Source organism: Plutella xylostella, chromosome Z (assembly GCF_932276165.1).
Source record: "Plutella xylostella chromosome Z, ilPluXylo3.1, whole genome shotgun sequence".
Classification (NCBI taxonomy): domain Eukaryota; kingdom Metazoa; phylum Arthropoda; class Insecta; order Lepidoptera; family Plutellidae; genus Plutella; species Plutella xylostella.
The window spans coordinates 6,197,618-6,222,535 of NC_064012.1; the positions used below are offsets into that span (position 1 = coordinate 6,197,618).

The 24,918-nt window shown below is 37.3% G+C and overlaps 2 protein-coding genes across 4 annotated transcripts in view; both read right to left on the reverse strand.

The window, feature by feature from the left end:
• Positions 1 to 526: 526 nt before the first annotated feature.
• LOC105398148 (sodium/potassium/calcium exchanger 3) lies at positions 527 to 15,587 on the reverse strand. 3 transcript variants are annotated; one of them, XM_048632452.1, is made up of 10 exons: positions 15,364 to 15,587; positions 9,282 to 9,386; positions 8,198 to 8,410; positions 7,681 to 7,817; positions 6,763 to 6,933; positions 5,989 to 6,211; positions 5,335 to 5,463; positions 4,743 to 4,961; positions 3,374 to 3,475; positions 527 to 2,143 (listed from the first exon to the last, which is right to left on the reverse strand). In XM_048632452.1, exons 2-10 carry the CDS (start codon positions 9,355 to 9,357, stop codon positions 1,815 to 1,817), a joined length of 1,599 nt encoding a protein of 532 aa, XP_048488409.1. In that variant the 5' UTR covers positions 9,358 to 9,386; positions 15,364 to 15,587; the 3' UTR covers positions 527 to 1,814. The 3 variants fall into 3 exon arrangements, with proteins under 3 accessions (XP_048488409.1, XP_011568503.3, XP_037977754.2); XM_011570201.3 differs by having other exon boundaries at positions 5,335 to 5,469; positions 15,364 to 15,586; XM_038121826.2 differs by lacking the exon at positions 15,364 to 15,587 and adding an exon at positions 9,886 to 10,018 and having other exon boundaries at positions 5,335 to 5,469.
• A 5,112-nt stretch (positions 15,588 to 20,699) lies between these two features.
• Positions 20,700 to 24,918, reverse strand: part of LOC105380218 (sodium channel protein Nach-like) — a 32,191-nt gene continuing 27,972 nt past the window's right edge. Inside the window, exon 12 of the mRNA XM_038122321.2 lies at positions 20,700 to 21,690. Coding sequence (XP_037978249.1) covers positions 21,461 to 21,690 — 230 coding nt within the window. The 3' untranslated portion in view covers positions 20,700 to 21,460. The remainder of the gene's footprint in view (positions 21,691 to 24,918) is intronic.

Below are 24,918 nucleotides of genomic sequence, written 5' to 3' on the forward strand. Positions count from 1 at the left end.
ACAATGGCGGTGTGTAAGGGCGAGGCCCCATTGGTGCGTTCCGTCGACGCTTCGTCGGCGACGATGCTGCAATTTTTTTTTAATGACCCTTCCTTTGGGACATCGCAACGCAATGCAGAGCAACGCACCAATGAGGCCTCACGGTTATTTTATGTAGCGTATATACCTATGTAGTTACATAAATTAATGTGACCGAACATAAATATAAACCAACTTAGAACAACGCTGATGCCACTTGATCCCTACGTAAATAATGATGGAAGCATCTGTGTATTATCTAGGTATAATTATTTATCAAAATGGCAATCGTTTAATCATAGATTGACCTTTAAAATGTCATAAAATTATGGATATAATAGATTATGGATATATAAATAGTGATAATGATAAGACATAAACGTCATTATCGAATCGTGACTAAGTACTTAGGAAAGTTAAAAAAAAACATATATTTAATCCGATAAAGGTTTGTTTTTTCTAGAGGTTACCACCTCGAATCCGTAGGTAAAAAATATATAGGGTTATGTGGAGTTTCACATATTTAATAAAATACGATTTATCACATTTTGTTACATAATAATTAGCAATTACTAACTATGTATACCTACATTGGTTTAGAGAAGCACCTAAATCTTAAATAAGTATTAAAATATAAGTGATACGCGATATGTAACATTTGTTCCAGTAACTACTCTATATTTAAAAATGCATGATAAGATAATGTATTGAATCCATCAACAACCTTAAACTTAAATAACAATAGGTAAATTGATTGATACATTCCTTTAAAAAACATATAGGTAATATAATATATGTACGCAAAAAAAAAGAAATATTCTTAGGAATACATAGTTGTATAATTTAAACTTATTGATATAGTTACACTTATGTACAGAAATAAAAATCTACTACATTATAATAAGTACCTAAATGAAAAATTCGTTTAAAGTCTAAAACTTCGAGAAAAGTTACGTTACATACCGGAAGAGATCGACTTTGCATAATTACAAGTTTCCGGAAAGAATGGATACCTACTCATCACAGCCGAATGTACAAATACTTGTACTTGACGCGAAACCAACTCAATAAGTTATTGCCAGCAATACATAAGTACACTCACGGGCAATGAAAAGGTTCCACTGAGAAAAACACCAAATTACTCATAAAAGGAAAAGGCTAGCTTAATGACGACTTCTGCAACATTGAAGTACATTTAACAGAGCATCAGGACATTACCAACTGAAGACAATAATATTTTGTTCAAACTTTTAATTAAATGTTTGAAAAAATCGGGATCGTTTGGTGTCAGCATTTTGTGAGTGGAACTTTTTCATTGCCCGTGAGTGTAATAATTCAACAATTAGGTTAAAATTGTTTACGCAGTTGCAGGTATTCCACTATATTGGTATAATCCCACAAAGGGCATTCTTTTCTATCTAATATCTACATAATATTATAATAGTAAAACCAATTTATCTGACCTGCTGCCGCTACACGGGGTCGTTATTGACGTAGATAAACGTCACCATATTGCGTTTCGCTGTAAATTCGGCTCAGTGATTGGTGGAACGCGCATTAAACGAGTTTATCGACGTCGATAACGAAGCCGTGCAGCGTCCGATACCACGCCAAGCATCGCTCTCATCGATCCAAATGAACCATTCTCAGGAGAATGACATACGTCAGCCGGGTCAGACAAGTCGGCGCTACGTACTACAACCACACCCAGCCCACGGCTTGATTCAAGCCTTCAGAGGCTACAACATGTATTGTTCAACTTGAGATATTCCATTAAAACAATACGCCACATCCTATCAACAAAGAGGGATGGCTTTGTCCAAAATCACTCCCGTTTCAATGAGAAGGGCGAGGGTGATGAAGATGACATACAGGCACAGGAAGATGCTGCCAGTGAGCCGTCTGAGCACGAATTTGCCGAAGTACAGGGTGACCCATAAGCTGATGACGGCGATGAGGAGAGAGCCGACGATGAACTCGATGCCTGAGGAGTTGATGTACACGACGGCCTCGGCGCCCTGGGAGAGCAGCGTCAGGGTCCTGATGAGCCACGGCATGCCGAGAGCAAACAGTATGGCGAGCGAGTTGGCACCCAGCGCGTTCGACACCCCGATACCACCCTCGCCTGAAACAAAACACAACGTCACATCGCATTCGAAATTTGAGTCTGATTCGTATCAAAAGCCAACTGTCAAAATAATTCGCCAATAACGCAGCGATAGCTATGCTACATGCTACCTAATATACATAATTCGCAATGTCTTAATCGCTTAGCTTGCATATTGTTATGATTTTCATCATGTAGTGCAAAATATATTTGCACATAGTAAATTCGCTGTAGCCAATATAAAATAATATTTAGATCAAAAGTGTTTACAATTATGTACTTAATATAGAGGTAAATGCAGTTAATCCCTAGTCAATTCGATTATAGTCTTATATCTACGTATAAACATATGGCAGTATAAAACTATAAGTTTATCGCTTAGCAAATCATTTAATTTATATTTTCTGTTTCATAATATAACTCAATGTCCGTTATTTCATTGCCATAGGTACTATAAGTAGTGATTCACAGATTTAATGACACCAACTCTATAATAACTATATTGCTCTATTTTTGCTAATTGAATTTATGAAGAGCTACATTTAAAAAAACAATTCATTATCACATTAGTCATATTATTACGGATTTTCCCTAGCGTCAATAATAGTATTAGGACTTTAGTAACCTAATCCATGTTTTCTTTATCCTACACAAATTCAAAAAAGATTAGTCAGGTAATAAGCTTATCTAGCAAGAAATTATTTCCGCGTCAACAACAATCTACCGCATAATGCCACAGATAAATATCTGCACAAAGTAAACTATTTTCCATAACGTTATTCATATCTATTATTGATATTCATGAAAATGCAAAGATAGGCAGACTCACTAAGCATAACCTTTTGACATATTTTGTTCTCCATTTGCACAAAAGACGTTTTACTGCAAAACAGTTACATAATTTCCTACGTTCGCAATTCACAAGCTAAGTTTAGGAAGGGCCGAAAGGAGTCGCTAAGCATATCACTATGGTTGTGCTACATCAGTATCTTGATTATATATATATATTACTATGAATGGATTGACGGCATTGGTCAGTAAATGTTTCCGCCTAACTGCCTGAGACATCCCGACGTGACGCTAGCGTGCCACTGGGTGTTTAAAATAATGGGATTACACAATATGAGATGAGATTATTATATTAATAATAAATCTATCTGATTCAGCACAACCAAAGTGATTGATCTGGGTACGCACATAGACAGACTTTGACTATCCGCTTGGAAAGGATTTGTTGCTGCTACATACCTTTCCGTGACATGATAAAGATGGCGCAGGCCTCGGGCAGACAGCCCCCGAACGCCAGGAATGTCATCCCCATCACGGAGTCCGGAATGAAGAAAGTGTGCCCTGCAGGGACAATGGAACGCAATTTGTATTAGCACGACAAAGAAAAAAGTTTCGTCCGGCGAAGGACAGATTGTAATTTTATTCTCATCATGCACTTGTGTGAATCTAGTAAATCTTCGCCGTATCTCCCTTCACACTTATCAGTAACACTTATCCAGCTATCTATCTAAGAAAAGTAGCGGTTATATGCTGTACAGACGAGATATTTTGTCCGTAAATCAAAGTTTTTCCTTATTTAATTTAAACAATCTTTTTATCAACAAGGTTCAATTGTAATCAATCAATTTATCAGACTTTCAAACCGTTCTAAACCGAATCTTGTTTTTGTAATGAACCACTTCTACTTCAGTTTGATTGGAGTAAAACTTGTAGTGTGTTGGCCTTTGCTGAACTGCTCTGTATTAGTTGCAAGTGCCCCTGCTATGCAGAAGTTGACCTCAGTTGCTGTTGTAGTAGGGAGCAATTTAATTGATTAACTCTTTAGGAAAATTGGAAACTTCCGTGACTCGTTCTGATGCTTTGACTAAAATGTTTATTATCTAAGACATAATCATAATCACAAATAAAATTTATTATTTGCTGATAGCTGTTATATAATTGGATGAAACACACACCATTTTCAGGATTTATTCAAAGTCTATTTCATCATAATATTATGAGTCCTCACTGATGTCGATTCTGAAGGCAGAAATTCTAATTTTAATGCTTTCAAACTATAGATTTACGGGAACACTCATAGAAGCGAATTTCAAACAAAGAAATTAAGATTTTGACAGGTCTGAAATTATAATTTGTGCTTTCAGAATCGACATCATTGTCTGAAAAAAGGTTAAAGAAAACTGAGAATATTCTAAACTGGCATTTTATTTCTTACGACGCTGAATACGCCGTATCAATTAAGGAAATCTTTTACACTGAGGGACATATTGTAAAGATATAAATTATTGTATCATCTATTCACAACCGTGGGTTTTTTCCTGTTTACGAAAACTCATACCGAAAAGTTTATATTGGTAAATTATAACTTTTATTCGTTATCAACTTCGTAGAGTCAAAATCTTATGGTTCCAAAATCTTATATAATAAGCGGTGGAAAGTATCGTAAATTGGCGATACGGCTCGCGACCTATCACGTGAGTACAAATTAATGTACCTACAGCGAAAATCGGGTAACTCGGTTGTGCGTCATCTCTGACTACCCCTTTGGGTATTACAGTAGTCGTGAGTATAATTATGCATGTACTTATGGAAAGTATCGACCACTTACCCAACACGGTCATAGACCACGTGACGAAGTAGGAGTTCCCTCCGATCCACACGATGCACATGATGAAGGTCAGCGGCCACCACTTCTTGCGCGTCACCGGCGACGGGATGGTCATCGTGAGCAGGAACTTCACCGGGAAGCAGTAGAGCCACCAGGCCTGGTACATGAGCTTCTTGTCGCTGGGGTAGGCCCACAGCGATTCCTGTTCTTCTTCTTCCACTGTTGGCGATAAGAGAGTTAAGATTATTTTGTAGATAGGCTTGTGTTGTATCTACTTCCTTATGATATTGAGCTAAGTCCTAGTGTAATGAGACTCATCGATAATTAAGCTTGGGATCGTAAAAAGGGCAAGACTGTAGGCGAAAGAAAAAGGGGCAGTCCGAATAACATCTAGATTAAAGCATCAAGGCTCTGACGAACCCAACTATGCGCGCGCTGGGAGAAAATATAAGCCTGGATTTGATTGTTATGAGTTGCCTGGTGATACCTAAAATACCGTGACAGATTAATTCTACAAAGTAAGAGTTTTACCTACAAAGTTTTCCCTCTTTTAACACATTAATAAGTATAAGTTGAAACAAGAATAACTTACCAGTAACATCCGCAACACCTTTGGTAAAATCATCAATGACTTTGTTGTTTCCCAATCCGTTGAACACCAGTTCTGGTTGTGCCTCTATTTCTTTCTCTCCTTCCTTCTCTCCTCGTTGAATATCGGCCACTGAAACTATTATACATTATTATAGATTCTGTTACCATGCTAATTTATTTAAAAAAAAACTCGTTTTATATAACGCGTAATCAATCAGTCTTCAGTGATATTATATCGCTGTCGCGAGCGCTAGCGATGAGGATCAGACAGTGCAACATCCATTAAGATACAATCGACGAAGATAAACTCCTTTAATGCACCAATCCTAATCGCTTTGTTTATAGATATTCGTCACGATATAGCGCCGTTTATTTCAAATAGAATTAGGCAAACGCTTAAACTGGCTCTTGCTCATATGTATATAGGATATCGACTCTATCCATGTTCAAAATGAAGTATCATTGGTCGTCATAGTGCGTCAATTTGACCTTTTGTCTTTTATATGGAATTTAGTAAAGTGCAGCAAAGTATGATTCAAATAGATCTTATTGATTGGCTGGTATACATATAAGCCTCTTTAGTGTAGAAGTGGCATTGACATTGTTAGCACCATCCTTCTCCATTTCACATTAGTCCGCATCATACTCAACTTACCATCTTTATTCCTGTTCCTCCACCTATCAGTCAGCCTGTCAGCCAGCGCGAACAGACGCACGCTGTTGAACATGATGAGAAAGTAGCAGACGTACATCACGCCGAGCACGGTGGCCTCGTACCACGCGATCTGCCCGTCGAACACGATGGCGACCAGCACTGACACGTTGATGAGGTAGATGCACACGTCACGCGTCACGGGACGCATCTCGATCGATATCGGCTGCGGGATTTATAGGTTTTTTAATTGACTTGCAAAAAAGGAGGAGGTTCTCAATCTGTATGTACCTGATTAAAGATTTAGTATTTGGAAATGTTGGCAAGGCTAACTGGGATGAAAAGGAACTCTGAAATTGTTCTGATTCCGAGGATTATGGACATTCACATTAACAGTGAAGGCTATCTAAATGAAATTATATAACAGTAAGCATCTACCTGCAGGTATATTGTAGACATAAATCTGATAAGTAGGTAAATATTGTACAACAAATTAACAATCATCGTAAAGGTCTAAAATAAACGTAAGTATTTAAAATGTGTCAAGATTCGCTGCAACGGCGGCGACGTTGCCTATGGATTGTTAGGCTGTTTTTAACAGCATGCGGATTTCATCACGCACGCGGGATGGCACGCCATTTTCCCGCTTCTCGAGTGCATATTCCACGTGTTACAATAAATGTTTGTGTGAACGCTTGCGGGGCAATCCCGCGTGCATGCTGTTAAAAACAGCATTAATTGCTAACGTGTCCCTGGTGTTCAGGTAGTTAGACTCACCCTGATAGCCGCCAGCCCCCCAATAGCCGCCACTCCCAGCGCGTTGAAGACAGCTGACCCGACGATGGTGCCGATGCCCATGTCTGACTCGGTTAGGAACGTGGAGATCACGTTCACGAAGAACTCCGGACACGAAGTGGCCACCGCCATGAAGGTTGCCGCGGCCACGTTCTGGAAACGACGCCATTTTGAAAATAGGAGTTACCATAAAAGTTTGCTCTTGGAGTAAACATCCACGATGAGTTACTTCACCCTTTTGGTCCGCTTCAACACACAAATTACTAAGAACAAACTTGTCTTATATCATAGCTACTATTTAGATATTTAGTTATAAGTACAATTTATGTATATCTTATGTCATGTTATTTGTTAATTTGGAATTGTGTAAGTATGTAATGTATGTAAGAAAGTATATCTAAAGTGTATCCAAGCTTGCTCGCTCTTTCTTTAGAAACTCTCCTGAATCACGTCTTTCGGCTCACTATATAATAATAATAACTCATAGAAGTAAATAAACTAATTGAATCAACCTCGCATAGGAAAAAGATAGGTACGTGACAATAAAATAGCGTCGACATAATGTTGCCTTTAGCTTTGATAAACAATAAACCAAAAAAGATAGAGTGTCGGTGCAAATGAAAAGTCTAGGCAAATAACACCTCACAAGTGAATTTTAACTTCAATAAGTTCTTACTTCTGTGATAAAATCACGAAGCATTGGTACAATGTTTGTTATTAGATTAAACTAAAAAGGTTTTTCTCGGCTTGACATTAAACAAACTGTAGCTGTAAGCACGTGGTAAGCACGTATTCATGGGGACACTACTTATCTTTGTTGTTTTATTTTGAAGGAGATGATCTATCGTGTCCGTATATTGTTCATCAAAGCCCTATATTTACACAAACTGGGCACCTCACCTGCGGTATCTTGAGGGTGTCGCAAATGATCTCCACGGTGGGGATGAAGTAGTCGTTGCACACGAAGGCTAACAACGTGAACGCGTATATTCCGAGCATCATGTATAGTATGAAGCCGCCGCGACGCAGTTGCTCGTCTGTGGGGAAAAGTATGTATTTGTAACGGAATTTTGAGGCTTAGGTTGGGAATCTACATTACGAAATTTTGAGGTTATGTAGGTACAAATGATAAGTATTTTTTCATTAGGTCCGACAGTTTTGATAAGCTACTCACAGGTAGGTAATACATGCTTTGTTGTCGTTTTATATCAAATTAAGTACTTTGTTTTTATAACAAACAAAAAGCCAGCATTTTTGGACCTAGGTGTTTGTAAGTGAACAATACCCATATTATTTTGTTAAAAATAATACTTAAAAAAAATCATATTGAAATACATGGGACCTGTATAAGCCACAACTATCTAATTAGATCGGTAAATATTTTTCTGAAAAACACATGCAACATCCAAAAACTCACCATCGAAAAGTCCATCGGGGAAGCTGTCAATCGAGTCTCCACTGAGACACGACACCTCGGTCACGGTGTCGTTGACCACGGTGGTCCGGATCCTCATCCACGGCAGGAAGTGCCAGTCCTGGTCCTGGCTCTCAATCCTGAGCAGCAGCTCCCGAGATATGGAGACTTGGAGGCCGTGCCGCTCGATGCCGACGTAGTCGCGGGTCGAGTCATCTGGTTAGTTAAAATTGATTTATTAGAAAGAAAGAAACACTTTATTTGTCTTAGACAGCAATATTAATTTACATATACAGAGAAAGAGATATAAATATAGGTAATTAATCTAATCTTATTAGTAATTTGGGGATGTCCACCAACAGGTACTAAGCCAGCATGGTGTACTAGGCCTAACAATCTTCCTTGGTGGAAGGAGACCCGTGCCCTAGCACGTTAGCGTAGCGTTATGGTGATGATTTCGGCAAATAAGTAGTTACAAATGTAATGCAGTGCAGTGGGAGTTGAAATCGATAAAATATAATAACATACATACAATACAGCTCAGTAAATATTTGCAAAAATACTTTTTAAAAAACAATTCTAAAAGATAAGATTTTCACCAAAATAAGGACGTATAAATTACATTTGTAGATTTTGGAAGAGATTAACGAGTGTTATGATTCTTGTCTACATGAATTTTTAAGGATCTTAAAATAATATGTATTATAGTGTCACGACCACTCTCAAACAATCTACACGATATCTCGTCAATATTAAACCTATCGACACAGACCAATTACCCAGATGAAACCCATGCGGACCAGCAGAAGACTCAGCATCACTGAACACGTCCAGCCTCCGTGGCGTCTGTAGGCGTGATGGCCATCCTCACGCTAGATCCAGGGGCGGATTTAGACCAACTGAACCTAGGTTTACATCTATTTTAATATTTTTTCGAGGACAACTTGCACCAAAATGTTCAATCTCGATTAAGTGTTTTAATCATGATTTAAGAAACGTCTATCCATATAAATGGAGATTTAACACTAAAAGTTTAATTAATTTATAATTATAGTAAGTATAAGCGTGTAACAAAAAAAATACTTACTGTAAAGTCCTTGTGCCGTGCTGACATACAGGGTGGCCAAAAACAAAACAGAATACATTGCTGTCCCCTTTGCCATTCTGCTTACTACTAGGTGCTCCTAATCGCCTGCGAACAAACAAATAATAATGGCATTTCATTTAATTATTGTCTTATCAACCATTGCTATCTTACGACCTGTATCTTGCCCTGATTAATCAGCTTGCTATTTTACTTGCAGGAAAATCTGATTGGTCTTGTGCGACTTACAATGTCATTGGAAATTTATTGAGTAAGGACGTAGATAGTAGATTCCATCATTCTTTCAGGTACTACAGGTTTTCCAGTTTGGAAATTGGTGGGGAAATGCTGTTAGTCACAATTAATATGTATACTCGTATATTGTGATAAGCTATAGGTAGCTAGACCACCATCTCACAAAAATATTATTGAAATTTTCTGTTATCTGTATATTTTCATATCAGATAACTAATCCCAACCAAATAATACGTTACTACTAAATCTCCATAAAAACGACAAACACGGATAAATAAAAATCAAAACTTATTTTTAAAAAAGTGTATGTTACTCACAACCTCACAACACATAAAATAATTAAAAATTGTACCTAGCCGCAACTCTCATGAGATCCATGGTAGATTAATAATTCTGTATTTTCACTGAGCACATAATTTTCGGAATTCTGAATGGTTTGACTGGAACGCGGGGTGCTGAAGTGTTATCGGCCATGCACTACAATGTTTACTAGCAATCGCCACTCGGTGGGATCTCTACAATCGATTGTATCAAGTGTGAAGTGTGACACTAGCTTATGCACCTGGAATTTGACTGCCCTTTTGACTTTACTTTTGCCGAGTTGCAAGGAAAATTTGAGCTAATGTTAGCATTAAATCTATGTCTAGCAAGGCAACAATACATTAAAAGTGTACATTAGCGTAAAGTTCCTTTCTGCAACTCAGCATTTATTAATAAGGTTAATAAACTTGCCTCGCAAATTTGGCAGAATCTTAATTAGCTTGGACTTTTACTTACTCTTTGACAAAAAATACGAAATTATTTTTGTTGAGTTGCATGGTGAATGGCTTCAAAAAATGTATGGTAGGTATTATTACAAATAATCCAATTAATTATGATCAAATCTAAGAGCAAATTTATAAGTATTATTGTAAAATATTTTACGCACAAGTTTTTGTTTTATATTCTTGGAGTCTAATTTTGGATACGTAAGTATTTCCTTATTTCGCGTTTCCACCATCCGTTACGAAACTATTTTCAGTGGAGTTATGTTGGCTGTTCATAGTGTTCAGGTAATTATTTATAATTACTAACGTTGTTGAATACATGATTGTATCCTTTGTTCCTACTTAGTTTGTCAATGATTTATATTTGTATAGGTCTTTTATGTAAATAATGGTGCAATTTTCTATCTGAATGTCTTGGGTTCTGATGCAATGCCGCTAAATAGCTATGTACTTATTTCTGTAAGGATATTTATATTATTCCAACCTTTTACCTCAATACCAAGTAAGTGCTTATGTAGATAAATATATAAGTAAATAAACTACCCAACATAAATATATAAACATGTAATTATGTTTGTCTGTATTTGCTGTTGATTAAAATATTTAATTATAATAACTAATAAAAATCATTCTCGCCTTTTTACAACCCCTAGTCCTGACCATGCCAAAGGATAGAAATTCCATTGTGACACCACCTTTGAGGGTGTCTGTTGTTGGAAAACAATGCGCTTTTCTATAAAAGTCGTACCCTTTGTCTGTCTGTTTGAATATCTGACCACTGCTCTCGCGGAGGCGTCATGGCTTCACCCTGTATTTACTACACTCTGTGTAAAAAGAGAGCAAAAATACGGGACATACTACAGGGTGAAATTTGATCATTGACATTTCCGTCAGCACTGCAGCCATCAAACAGGTAATGTGTACACTGTACAGTCTGGGGTAAAGAAACCTGAAGTTTCTCGATGCTCAGTATTTATAAAACTGCACCATGTATACATGTATCCCGGTATGTATTTATGTTCGGGTACTATGTACTGTGTATGTTGTTTGTAGTTTTTGCTTAGCATCGTGGCTTTGTTTAGTTTAATCTATTTTTGACAATTAACTTGTAGTCTAAATAAATAAAAAAACAAACAATAAGTATGGTATTTTATATTGCTGATATTTTATACATGGATTAAGTATAAAAGACTATCAAGGGGGAGTCCGAATAATAATCGGGGATTTCAGATAATCCTGATCCTTCGCTACACGTACAGTCAGCATAAGAAATAAGAATTCAGGCGCGATTTAATTATTTATTTAAACACTTTATTTTATATAAAATATATATAGGTATTAAAATAAAAGATCATCATCATCATCATTATCAGCCCGTATCTGCCCACTGCTGGGTATAAGCCTCTTCCCTATCACGCCACCTCTTCCGGTCCTGTGCGAGTCTAGTCCAGTGTCTACCGGCCACCTTAACAATGTCATCAGACCATCGGGCCGGCGGTCTGCCTATTCCTCGTTTGCCAGTTCTTGGCCACCACTCTGTGACTGCCCCAGTCCACCTGCCGTCGTCCCTCCTAACCAAGTGTCCTGCCCATCTCCACTTTAATCTTGTGATTCGGCTACCCACGTCATCCACACGAGTTTTACGTCGAATTTCGACATTGGGCACACGATCCACAAGAGAGATGCCGAGCATGGCGCGCTCCATAGCCCTTTGTGCGACTTTTATTTTGTGCATGTTGGCTTTAGTGAGCGTCCATGTTTCGGCTCCGTAAGTGAGGATAGGCAGAACACACTGATTGAACACCTTAGTCTTCAGGCAATGAGGGATTTGGGACTTAAGGACGTCTTCAAGTTTACTGAAGGCAGCCCATCCCAGCTGAATTCGTCTAGCGATCTCCTTTACCTGAGAACTTTGTCCAAAGGATAAACTATGTCCAAGATAGACGTACTCATCCACTGCCTCGATGTGGCAGTTACCTACAATTATGTTAGGCTGCACGTTTGCAGGAAGATTGGTCATGATCTTAGTCTTGGACATGTTCATCCTTAGTCCAACCTTCAGGGATGCTTCGTGCAGTTCTACTAGCATGCATTGGAGATCTGTGACGTTCTCAGCTAGGATGATCAGATCATCAGCAAAATAAAAGATGGAGAGAATTAACCTAGATAAAATAAACGATCTCTTCCAGTCAACCCTGGTGGTAAGGAGACAAGTGTCTAAATTCTTCATAACTAAATTTATTGTTGTACTTATACAAAAGTGCCTGACATTACCTATTTTCTATTATTTACACATAATTTAGGTACATCTTTTAGAATTTGAGGGGCGATTAATATTTCATAATAAAATCTACTGCTGCGATCATAACAACGCGGACGAGTGTACCCTCCATACTCTATGGCTGTGATAGATAAAAGGTACATGCTGATTCCAAGATATTGAATAGAGTTGGTGTGCAGGTTCGTTACATATACAGGGTGTTGCAAAAAGGGTATATCAAGCCGAAAGCTACATGAGCAGCATGGTATATCTAAGCCCGAAACTGAAATCAGAATTTCAAAATTCGTAATAAATCTTCAAATCATTTATAGTTTTAGCTGTTACAAGCCAAAATATAAATGGTATTAGAGGTTAATTACTAAGGATCAAACCTGTTTGATTGTCTCTTTTGTTGACTGTACATAGATAAGGAAACATGCAATTCATAAACTAGATGCTTCATCGTGAGCTCATTTAGATGAACTTTCGCAGTTTTTAACTTTGGTAAGGTTATGGTTATGTAAGCTTATGTATAATGTATTAATATTAAAAGGGTTATCAATTGAAATATATTTTAGTATATTATTTTGTACTATACATGGAAAGATAGTTTTAGTGAAAATTCTAGAGATATTGGGAAATACGAATAATTAGACAACGGTAATAAAGATGAAAGATTTCATAGTTCAATAAATCACTGATAAAATTCCATCCTGTATTGTATACTTATCATAAGGAAATTAAAGGAACTCGGCAACGAGGAAAGGCAATCTAATTTCCTCTTAAAGCCCTTTATAATAACTTAGTGTAATGACATCATTAGCCAGTTAATTAATTTGTATTTTTAGGAAAATTCTGATATCATTTTCGCGACTTAGGTATAAAAGTCAAAATAAATATCTCTCGACAATCCGGAAATAAAATAACCCACTCAAGCTTACGTACGTATATTCTCTTAGATAGTGATCAAGTTCTGATATCGTAATCTATTATTAGATGTTTCTCAAATTGCCAGATGGTACAGGGTGATATAGTGCGTCAATGGCGTATCAGATCTCTACATCTGTATCGGAGATGTCACTGCAATGCGCCACCATATAATCTAATGGTGTTTTGTAAATAAATACATGGGTACTTAGCTTCAGGGAGGTCACTGTCTAAATCGAACGAACGGGAATTATCACGCAGTCGGGACTCTTAATACAACGAGATAGATGCGTGGTTAGCGCTGCAGTTTTGTTTTTCCGAAGCTTCAGATAGCTACGCTAACCACGACTCTACCTTGTTGCATTAAGCATGCCGATTGCGTGACAATTTTTGTTCGTTCTTTCGAGAGTGACCCCGCGGTCGTAACGTAAAATGGAATGTGAAAATCTGAGTTGACTCCAAATTTCGCTGTGGGGTAACTAGATGTACTTACAAGATCTAAAAAAATATCAGAATGTAGCGTAGGTATCATTTCGTTATTTAAATTTATTCATATAATCATATCGTTATGTAAGTACCTTCTTTTATGTTTTACACTCGCGAGCAACGAAAAAGTTCCACACACAAAATGCAGAGTGACAAACGACCCTAATTTTAAAAATTAGTTGATGATATTCACTTGCTAGATTTTTACGTTTCTAGGAGTAATTTGGTGCTATTACATACCTGGAACTTTTTCATTACTTGTGTCTGGAATTTACTTATATTATACAATAGCTAGAGAGGTAGACAGGCCATCGGCTACACAAGGCATTGCTGCCAAGGTTTCGGGATAGTATTGGATTAGGGTGCACATGACATTTAAAAATCCGGGAAATGCTCCGTGAGTTAGCGCTTTCGCATAATCAGGTTACCGGTACAGGTAAATAAAGGGAACCCGATTCTCTATTTAAGCACCCTTAGAGCAACAAAGGACAGAAACAGTAGGCGTATTTATATATAATATGCCTAATGTGATGCCTATGTCCAACAGTGGGCCATGGAAGGTTGATGAATCTGTTGCCAAATACTCATGTAATACTTTTTATTTTCTTTGTATAAGTTATTAATATCTTAATAATTTCAAAGTGTTGAAGTAACATTGTCCTTAGTCTACTATAAGCATAAAAAACAGGATGAATGAACTTCCCGTCTTCTGCCCAAATCGTTGAATTATCAGAAAGCAGATCGCACAGCATGTGGTGTAGATTATTAAGGGCTGATTTTTCAATAGTCAGATAAGTGCTATCTGAGGAATAAAATTGTTGCTATCGCATCTGAATATTTGTATTAGACCGTGACAGCAACAATTTTATTCTTCAAATAACTCTTATCCTAACATTGAAAAATCAGCCCTAAAATATTTTCCATTTAATATTGTAAAGACCACTTTTTTAAATTCACGAATTATAAATATAGGTACTTACTTATACATATGTCTATAATATAAAATACATACATACATATGCTCACGACTGTAATCCCCGAAGGGATAGTAAGAGGTGACTCGCAAGCGAGCCACCCGCTTTTCGCTGTACATTGTACTCATATGATAGGTCGCGGGCCGTATCGCCGTGTTTAATGAGTACAATGCCCTCAGGGTACACATCTAGAAAATAGATGTGTAGGTTTCCTCACGATATTTTTCTTCACCGTCAGGGCGATGTTATGCATCGTACTTAAATTCCAAAAAAAAACTCATTGGTACATGTCAGCGCCGGGAATCGAACCCGCATCTCTGGCGTGAGAAGCGGCGCTTATCCTAATGAGCTAACACCGCTATAAATATAAAAATACCCTAACATGAATATAAATAAGGAAATAAATAATAATTTACCAAATTTCAAAACACGGTCATGCTTGCGGCGCAGTCACAGGACACAAGTGCTGATGCAGTACAAATGTTGCAACCTACTTCTTCGCTCCAAAGAGAACAATTAGCAAAACGTATTTACTCGGATAGGTTTATCGTAAACACTGATTATTTATTTATTTATTCGATTACACATCTAGCACGGGCACTCACTCGAAGATCCAACTGAGTACAAGGCGATGAAGCAACGGTTTTTTAAGTAGATAATCAGTATTGATAACATTAAATACACGAGATTGACCAAAACGACCGGCTGCGATTCTGACTGCGTGCTCCAGTGATTAGAAGTCGATAAACATGCTATTACATAAATAGTAAATTTATACCCAAGCTGTAAGCAACAGCACTCATAAGTTTTTTTTTTTAAATTCAATTAAGTAATACAAAGTTACTCAAATAGTACATATAAAAATTTATAGATACACAATAAAGTGAAACAATAAGGTTCCTACAAAGTAGCTAGTAGCTACCTATTTTGTAAGTATTTAATGTTTTAGTAACAACCCAAGATCTTCTCTCATCTAGGCCTATCGGTCTACCAATAACTTTTTCCACATCAACGAAGGTTAACTGGTAGAGAATGCTAGCTAGCATTAAGTTTGCTTTTGTTCTAATTTATTTTGTACGTTTGTTTAATTGTATGTTGTATGATGGTTGTATGTTATTTAATTTAATATACCTAAGTACCTACTACGGACTTCTGTACTGGTACTAGTTATTATTCTGTGGTACCATATAGTTACTTATCATTCGGCCTATTGGTCACTAGCAGCCGTAGCAGCATAGGCTGGTATATTATAATCCTACTTATCTTACCTATTTTATAAAAAATACGAACGTTTGTGAGTATTTTAGTGTTTTATCAAAACTAAAATTTTATTAAAATCGTAGTTAGCTGACACCCTGGATTATCACATTATAGGCTACTTTTTAAGGCCAAGAGAAGCTCGCGGAAACATCTAGTACAACATAAAGTACAGTCGCTTTTTCACGGTTTGTCCTGAAATAAATATAATAGTTCCAATTAATACGGTCTTTAACAATTACCTAGTTTGAATGCACTTCCGTTTTCATGACTTTATAGTTTTACTGTATATGTAAAACTATAAAGTGATGAAAACAACAGGAAACGCAGGAGAGGTACGGATGTTCCGGGTTTCCGGATTGTCGCGCAATAGATAAAAAAACATATTGTTATTTTATTTACTATAGGTACACTTAAGAAACTATTTGACGCTAGATTGTATTGTCAGGTTTTTATTGAAGATCTCTTTTACGATTCGAACTCAGTAATTATAAACATAAATACGATATTTACAGTATATAAAAACCTAAGTAGAACACACTCTAGTTAAACAGTTACTATTATGTACGAGTTGGTAGTTTTAAGAGCATTTGCCATTTAATATACCACCACCAACTCTTAATATTTTTATGTAAGAAGACAGGTATAGGTTTTATACACAGTATATAGTTTGCAATTTAATCGAGAAAGTTCCACCTGTGATGCTTGAGTTGATAATATGACTCAATAGAAATAATATGGTTGAAGCGGGACTACTCTAACTTAACAATAAACAAACGAACGAGAGCTGCCATGCAATGGGTACGCTTAATACAATGTCATAGAGTTGTGGTTAGCACAGCAACGCTCCGTTTGTCGTAAGCTCGAGCCCCCAGCTACGAATTTTATGGGAATAGCCTTTTCATCATAAATTCATAACCCACTACGCTATTCGTGTTAAAGTTTTTTTTATTATTTTGAGACATGTTTGCGAGTAAAGTTGCCATAAAATGGTAAGTACCTACGCAGCTTACTGACAGTTTTCTCTGATATGGCTTGTTTTGTAGCTATTTCTTTATAGGTTTCTAGTGGTTTTCCCATAGTTTGCCATACTGTCTTTGATTCGCGTTTAGCTTAGCTTATGTAATGGCTGCTTTGAGCCCTTTCTGTTGTTCAACTTTCTTGAATCTTGATACTGGAAGGACATCGGAGACTTTGGAAATTAATTTGCACCGATAATATTATACAGAGTGTTGCAAAAGTGGTTTACTAAGCCTAAGGGCCGGAACACATAAACACGATGCGACGTCGTGTCGTGAAAACGTCTTCTTCCTACTCACAGGTGTTTAATGGGAGAGAGCGAGAGAGTGGCACGACGCGACGTCGTATCGTGTTTATGTGTTCCGGCCCTAAGCCTAAAGAGAGTAACTCAGTAGGTCGTTCTAAACAACTTTGATAGGTACAAATAATTCTTTATTCACCAAAAAAAAATTGTAGTTACTTATATTCATAGTAGGTAAAAAGTCACGTGTCCATAAAGTTTTTTAACTAAGTAAATAAAAGTGTTGCTACCAAAATAACGTGAGCAGTAGGTATTTTTATGTTTTTTGTGTTATTGTAATTAATAATTGAGTTAAGTACGGATCAAAAAATTGGCCTTCTGACTTTTTGTTATATATTAAATCAATTATTGACTAGAATATGGATCAAAAAATTGGCTTTAACTTTACCTTTCCTATTGTTTGGAGAAAATTTCCTATTGTTTTATCAAATTATGATATATTTTTCGTTGAGGGAGGCTTATAATACGTTTAATACTTTGAAGTAGTCTGAAATTTCAACTCGACCTTGTACCTCCCCGTATAAGTGGGCTTATTCCTTATGTTTTGAATTCAAGATTTCACATTTTGTAAGTAGATACTTACATTATGGAAACAAATTTTATGATGTACGTACGTATCTTTCTTTTTTTACTTTTCGGAAAGCTGTATTTAGCTTAATTTTAGTCTTCTGTGACAATCTAAAATGACCCCCTTCATCTCCCTGTAACACTATGTATAAGTATTATCTTGCTTATCAATACTTACCTACATATAATCCGGAATCCTTCTATTGTCCATTAAATGTATGTAAGTAATATCAAAGATTCTTTTCGTTTGTTAATACGCTTCCAAGGGAGATAATCTGTTTTGAACATTTTCTGTAGATCTACTGAAGGACTTACCTAGGTAACGTCGAACCGACTGAATATTTAGGAGTATCGTATTTATGTAGTAAATGCGTTGGACTGAGGATAAAATATTTACCTTGGTACATTTTATGATCTACATGTAGGACTGTAGTTATGTACAAAATAATAAAATTAATAAACCATATTAATATTTATATAAGTAAGTAAATAAAACCATGGGTTGGTACCATGTAGGTAAAATACACGGCTTCATAATAAATAATACCTAACTTTCTTCTGGATATATCTCCACTCAACCGAAAATCTTTTTCTAAAGATTTTTACTTTTTGCGTATGGTCATTTTCAAATGCAGCTTTACAGATACACTATTGTGCCTTGTCTTACTCAAACACGGTAAATTTTGGAATGAAAAGAGGGTTTGTTACTTTGATAAGGTTAAAAGTATATCAGGTAGATGATGATCAGTATAATATATAGTATATCAAGTAGATGTGAGACTAGGCCTGAATCCCTTCCTTCATTGGAAGCAGAACCGGGCCCCAGCAGTGCGGACGTGATGGGTCGTGATGATATCAAGTAGATGATGATCAGTACCTAAGTAATCAAGAAGCTTATTTAATATCTTCCACTGCTGGACAGCCTTTCGCAAGTACCTATGCCAGGCTGCCAGCTGAGGTATATAACTGTTTACAGCTTTAGGTTTTTTTAATCTATATAATCTCTCCACTAAGCAGTCCATATTTGGATATTTATCATTAAGGAAAGATAAAATAAAACAGCAAATTTGATAATGATAACGTAAGGTTAGAACTAGTGAACTAGGTAGATGTCACCACTGATTTACCTTTACATTTCGGTAAGTTTGTTACGTTAGTTACCGACCATGCCGTTATGACTATGACCGGAGGTATAATAATGTAATTAGGTATGGCATTCAGTAACTTATCAAACTTACTCACTATTATTAAAAAAGAATTGTAAATATAGGTACTTAGGTTCTTCTTCTAATTGAACTAGCCTCGCGCCTGTCCTCTTTAATCTTTTCCATGAAGTTATGTTTTGAGAAGGCTCTTGAGTGCAGGACAGAATACTCTTAAGTTAGTCGGTTAAAGGCCGACACTACCTGGGTCGCCTTCCCAGGTGTCTGTGTAGATTTCCCTCCAGGAGTGCAAAAAAAAAATATTAATAATATATAGGTATATATATATATATATATATATATATATATAAAAGATAAAATATATATATTATAAGCTTCCACATTGAGTAGTGAGTAGTTAAAAGATGAAGATAAAAAACAACCAAACTCTCACAATATATTGATCTCTCAAAAAGGCACGGACATAAAGTCTGTGGAGTGATAATAAAATCTAAAAAAAAAAAAAAAAAGAATACTCTTAAGCATAGTGATTAGTGAGTAAGTAGTGAGTGTATCTAGGTGTATACTCGTAGCTGCAAGTGAGATTATAATACCTACATCCAAGCTTGTAAGCACTTATCGTAACCTGAACCTACATCAAAGCAATCATTTTAAAAAGTGGAGATATGAAAAGATTACGTACCTGCAGATGCAATCCTGACGAAAATAGATTTATCGTGTAGATTCTTTATAATATCTAAGATCATTCAGTTGATTAAATATGTACTTAATTAAATACCTAAAGTACATACAGATTTAGGTAACTGCCTTTACAGTAGTTATACAATAGATATGTATGTACCGTTAGAAATTTATTTAATGTATTTAGTGTAATTGGGTATTACTCATAATAAGTACGTTATTGTTTAATCGGTCAGAATAGCAATGTGATGATTGGATAGGTAAATGACCTGCAAAGGGCAAACACTCGTTGAAACAGAAGATATTATATTGATTAACTGGGGAACCCCTTAGATGAATGTTCTAAATGAAGGTGACTCATAAAGTAATATTCCGAGTTAAAAGTTACTTACTTAATTATTAGCACAACAAACAGTTTGATCCTAAGTCACAGATGAAAGATAGAAGATGAGTGGATGAATATTAAAATTTAATCTAAGTATACTTTGAAGAAAATTATTCATCTCGATCGGTTCAGTAAAATTAAGTTCAAGATTTTTTTTGTAAACATTTTTTTTAGTTTCCTAATTATTAAATTAATAAAAAAAATGTCCGTTCGTAATTTGATCTGGGAATTTGGCCATTTTTGTGGAGCTACATGGCCATTTGGTTACTGGAAAACTGATAAATTAACTTTCACACCGCTTATTAGATCGGTAGATTGGAATTATATAACAATTAGTAAATCTAAATCTATGTATGTATGTACTCAAATAAAACCAACTTAATTAATTTCACTTTATCGTTTATTTAAAGCTGTTTGCATTGCCTAATACGAGTAATAGTAATCACACTTGGGAAAACACATCAATTTATAAATATATTGATAGTAAATATCAAAATTAACAGTTCATGCGTGTTTAGTGTTTACATAAAACCCCCATTTACCTGTATAACATTATCTATTTATGTGGCTCACTAAGCTGAGCTTAACTCTGCATGTTTTAATCCCCCGCTAAATACCACAGACCATTAACTAGTTTTATTTTAACTATTTCAAATCAAACATTAACAACCGGCACAGTGTTTATATTGTAAAGAGCCGGGACAGATATTGTGAAGTATGAGAGTAAGTATTGATCGTGAGTAAATATTACATTATATAATAAATATATACTTGAATAATAATAACTTTTATTTCATTTAAAGCTTAGCCTAGATTACATACAAGGTTGGGACCGCCTAGTAAGTAAACAATATCTGTGACAGATGGCCCCGCTCTTTTAATATATTAATGTTCTCTCCTTTCCTCATTCTAGTTATATCTGATGTTCCAGCTGGTTTGAGGGCGTCCTGCGCTATCCCTGCCTGTTCAAGGTCTCCAATCTGCCACAACGTAGGTATTACGTGCGTACTTAACTTTAATTTCGAGCTGTGTAAATCTAGAACAATTACTACCAGTTTCTTATTTAGTTGAACAGTGCGCAAAAAGCAGATCATAGTTTTTCTTAATTACTTAATTCTCTCAGTAATCTCTTGCTTAATCTAGTACTTGAGTGCATCTCTCTTCGAGAGTCCCGGCGGCTTCCAAGCGTCTCTCTTTCTCTCCTGCACAAGGATCTGTTGGGTCTTCGTCCACTGCTTCTGCTGAGGTTCCCGCGTCTGTGAGGGGAGGACTGCGTCGTACGCCATCTTGAATATGAAGAAGATCACGAAGTCTATGGCTGATATGAGAGTGAAGCCCAGCATCAGGCTCAGCAAGCCACCGAACGATGCTGAAAGGTAGATGATTTTTTATGAATTACCTTTTACGTAAACTCGCCAGCAATGATAAAGTTCCAGTGTCATGGCGCCGAAAAACTCCTAAATGAAAAGGGCTGCAATATTAAATTATATTTAACAGCGCATCAAAATATTACCAACGTTACATAGCCAAAAGAAGACTCAAATTTGGGTAAGATACAAAACTATGTTGGAAACTAATATTTTTTTTGTATTATTTGCCTAAAAAATTAGGTAAGCTAAAAAAACCTGGGGCTATATTGTCAGTGTGTTAAATCCGACCTTAAATGTGAGATTTGCAAAAATGAAAGTACTTTTTCAGCTAGATAGCTAACAGTTCAGTTTGTTACTACCCAGATTTAAACACCTTATTATCCACCCCCTTGTACATATTTTTAATTTATGCTTCTCGTCAGGGACTTTTCCTTCGGTCTTTAAGAGGTCAATAATACATCCCATCCATAAGTCAGGAGACAAAGACTCAATCAATAACTACAGGCCGATCTCGGTTCTGCCAGCCCTATCTAAACTATTGGAGCGGCTTATGAATAACAGACTTACTGACTATCTGGAAAGTAATAAACTTCTTGCCGATTCCCAATTCGGGTTTAGGACAGGCAGATCGACAGATGGGGCGGTGTCAAATTTGTCTCATTATATTGTTGAAGGCCTTGATCAGCGTAAAAAATGCGTAGGTATCTTCCTGGATCTATCTAAGGCATTTGACACCGTCTCCATTCCGATCCTTATACGAAAAATGGAAAACATAGGCATTCGGGATGTTTCTCTTAAACTTTTTTCAGACTACCTGTCGTCTCGTTTTCAGAGAGTCAGGATTGGTTCTAGCCAAAGCACTGATCTGTCGGTTACCTTCGGAGTTCCCCAGGGAAGCATACTCGGCCCGACTCTCTTCTTGATATACATCAACGAGTTGTGTCGGCATACCCCTCAAAATGGGAAAATATTTTGTTATGCGGATGATACAGCTCTAGTATATCAGGGAGACAGTTGGGAAGAAGTACGCAATAATGCTGAACGTGGACTCCATAAGGTTATGAGATGGTTGCAACTGAACCTGCTTTCTCTTAACATTGACAAAAGTAAATTTCTCTCTTTTTCAATAAAAAGTGACAAAAATAAAAACTTTCAGCTTCGCGCCCATACCTGTGATATGAACAATACTTCCACCTGCTCCTGCATACCAATCGCAAGAGAGCCCTTCGTTAAATACCTCGGAGTCTTAATCGATGACAAATTATCCTGGTCTCCCCACATTGATGCCCTGACCATCCGCTCTCGTAAACTGATTTATTTATTCAAAACTCTTCGCAACGTAGCCTCCCAAGATTTATTAAAAACTATATATCTTTCTTTGGCACAGTCTATCCTCAACTATTGCATTCTATCATGGGGAAGTGCGTGTAAAACTAAATTGATAAAACTTGAAAGGGCACAGAGATCCATCCTTAAAGTCATGTCATTTAAGCCCTTCCGATTCTCTACTGAACTCTTGTATGACCAGTGCCAACTTCTCTCCATTCGAAAACTGTTTATCTTGCAATTGGTATCCCAGCAACACTCCACACTTAAATTCGACTCCCAGCTTTATTCAGAAAAGAGACGGAACGACATAATTTGTAAAATGAAAATATGTAAAACCGCCTTTGCCCAACGACATTTTACATTTCTGGGACCACTTATTTCTCTCTCTCTCTCTCTCTCTCAGCCTTCCGTAGTCCACTGTTGGACATAGGCCTCTCCTAACGATCGCCACCCCAAACGGTCACCCGCCATCTGCATCCAGCGGCTTCCCGCTACCTTCCGCAGATCATCAGACCAACGGGTTGGGGGGCGACCGACACGCCGTTTGCCGACACGGGGTCTCCACTCCAGAACCTTTCTACTCCAGCGGTCGTCGGCTCTGCGGGCTACGTGGCCAGTAGGGCATGCAATACCGCAATACCGGTATTCGCAATACCGGTATTAGGGACAAAATTCACGCTTTTTTCAATACCGGTATTGAAAGTTAAAACCGGTATTGAAGTAATACCGGAATCGGACTTTTTTAGGCTATAATAAAGCGATTAAGATATATAGTATTCCTATGTACTGTGAAAGCACACTTGTTTCCAACCGTTTGTTGCAGTTTTCGGCCGTTTGATATCTACTGTTGTCCATGCGTAAACGGACACTGGATGTAAAAAAAATAATTTATTGTAAAATTTAAACTAATACTCAATTCTTGTAAAAATCTATTACAAAAAACTGAATTTCATTGCTTTTTCTCGTTTTATTTTGACCTATACGACCTTTAATCACAATATATGCCATTTATTACAAGGAAATCTAATACCGGTATTAATACCGGGATCCCGGTATTGAGTTGCAATACCGGAACTCAATACCGGTATTGAAAATAGTTCCGGTATTGCATGCCCTAGTGGCCAGCCCATTGCCACTTCAGCGTGCTAATCCTTTTGGCTATGTCGGTAACTTTAGTTCTCCTGCGGATTTCTTCATTACGAATCCTATCTCGCAGGGACACGCGTAACATAGCCCTTTCCATAGCACGCTGAGCAACTCTGAGCTTGTGGATAAGCCCTTTGGTGAAGCACCACGTCTCGACTCCGTAAGTCATCACTGGCAACACGCACTGATTGAAAACTTTTGTTTTCAGACACTGAGGTATGTTTTCAGTGAAGATGTGTCGTAATTTCCCGAACGCTGCCCATCCGAGTTGGATGGGGCTTGTCGCTCACGTCCGTAGGTACAAACCCTAGTTACCCTACACGTGCCCCCTGGGTGGTGCTAACAAGTGACAACGCCGAATGTCGGGCGGCGGTAAATCGACCCGACCTCCTCTCCTAGCAGAGGCGGCGATCTCCCGCCGTAAAAAAGGAGAATCACCAACACGCCTGCCAAGCGCGGTGATTATGGCAAATACACCTCCTAATGATGGAAAAAACAAAGCCCCGGCCCCCAGTCCCCGGCAGCCCCGCTATCCCGGACTCCGGTAGCGGTCACGGTAACGGCGGGGCAGGGGGTGCGAAGAATCTCCGGCAGAGAGTCGGCTACCAGCCCAACCGACCCTTGCACCTGGCAACATATAACGCACAGACACTGAGGGAAGAAGTGAAGATGCTGGAAGAGGAAATCAGCAAGTTAAAATGGGACATTATAGGGTTATCCGAAGTCCGACGAGAGGGAGAGGATACGGAAAT

Excerpts from the sequence above, each read along its gene's own strand:
- LOC105398148 (XM_011570201.3), bottom strand. The coding sequence starts at position 9,357 with ATGGCAAAGGGGACAGCAATGTATTCTGTTTTGTTTTTGGCCACCCTG. Across the intron at positions 4,962-5,334 it reads AGGTGTTGCGGATGTTACTG|TGGAAGAAGAAGAACAGGAA; the intron begins GTAAGTTATTCT and ends TATCGCCAACAG. Across the intron at positions 2,144-3,373 it reads CTTTATCATGTCACGGAAAG|GCGAGGGTGGTATCGGGGTG; the intron begins GTATGTAGCAGC and ends GTTTTGTTTCAG.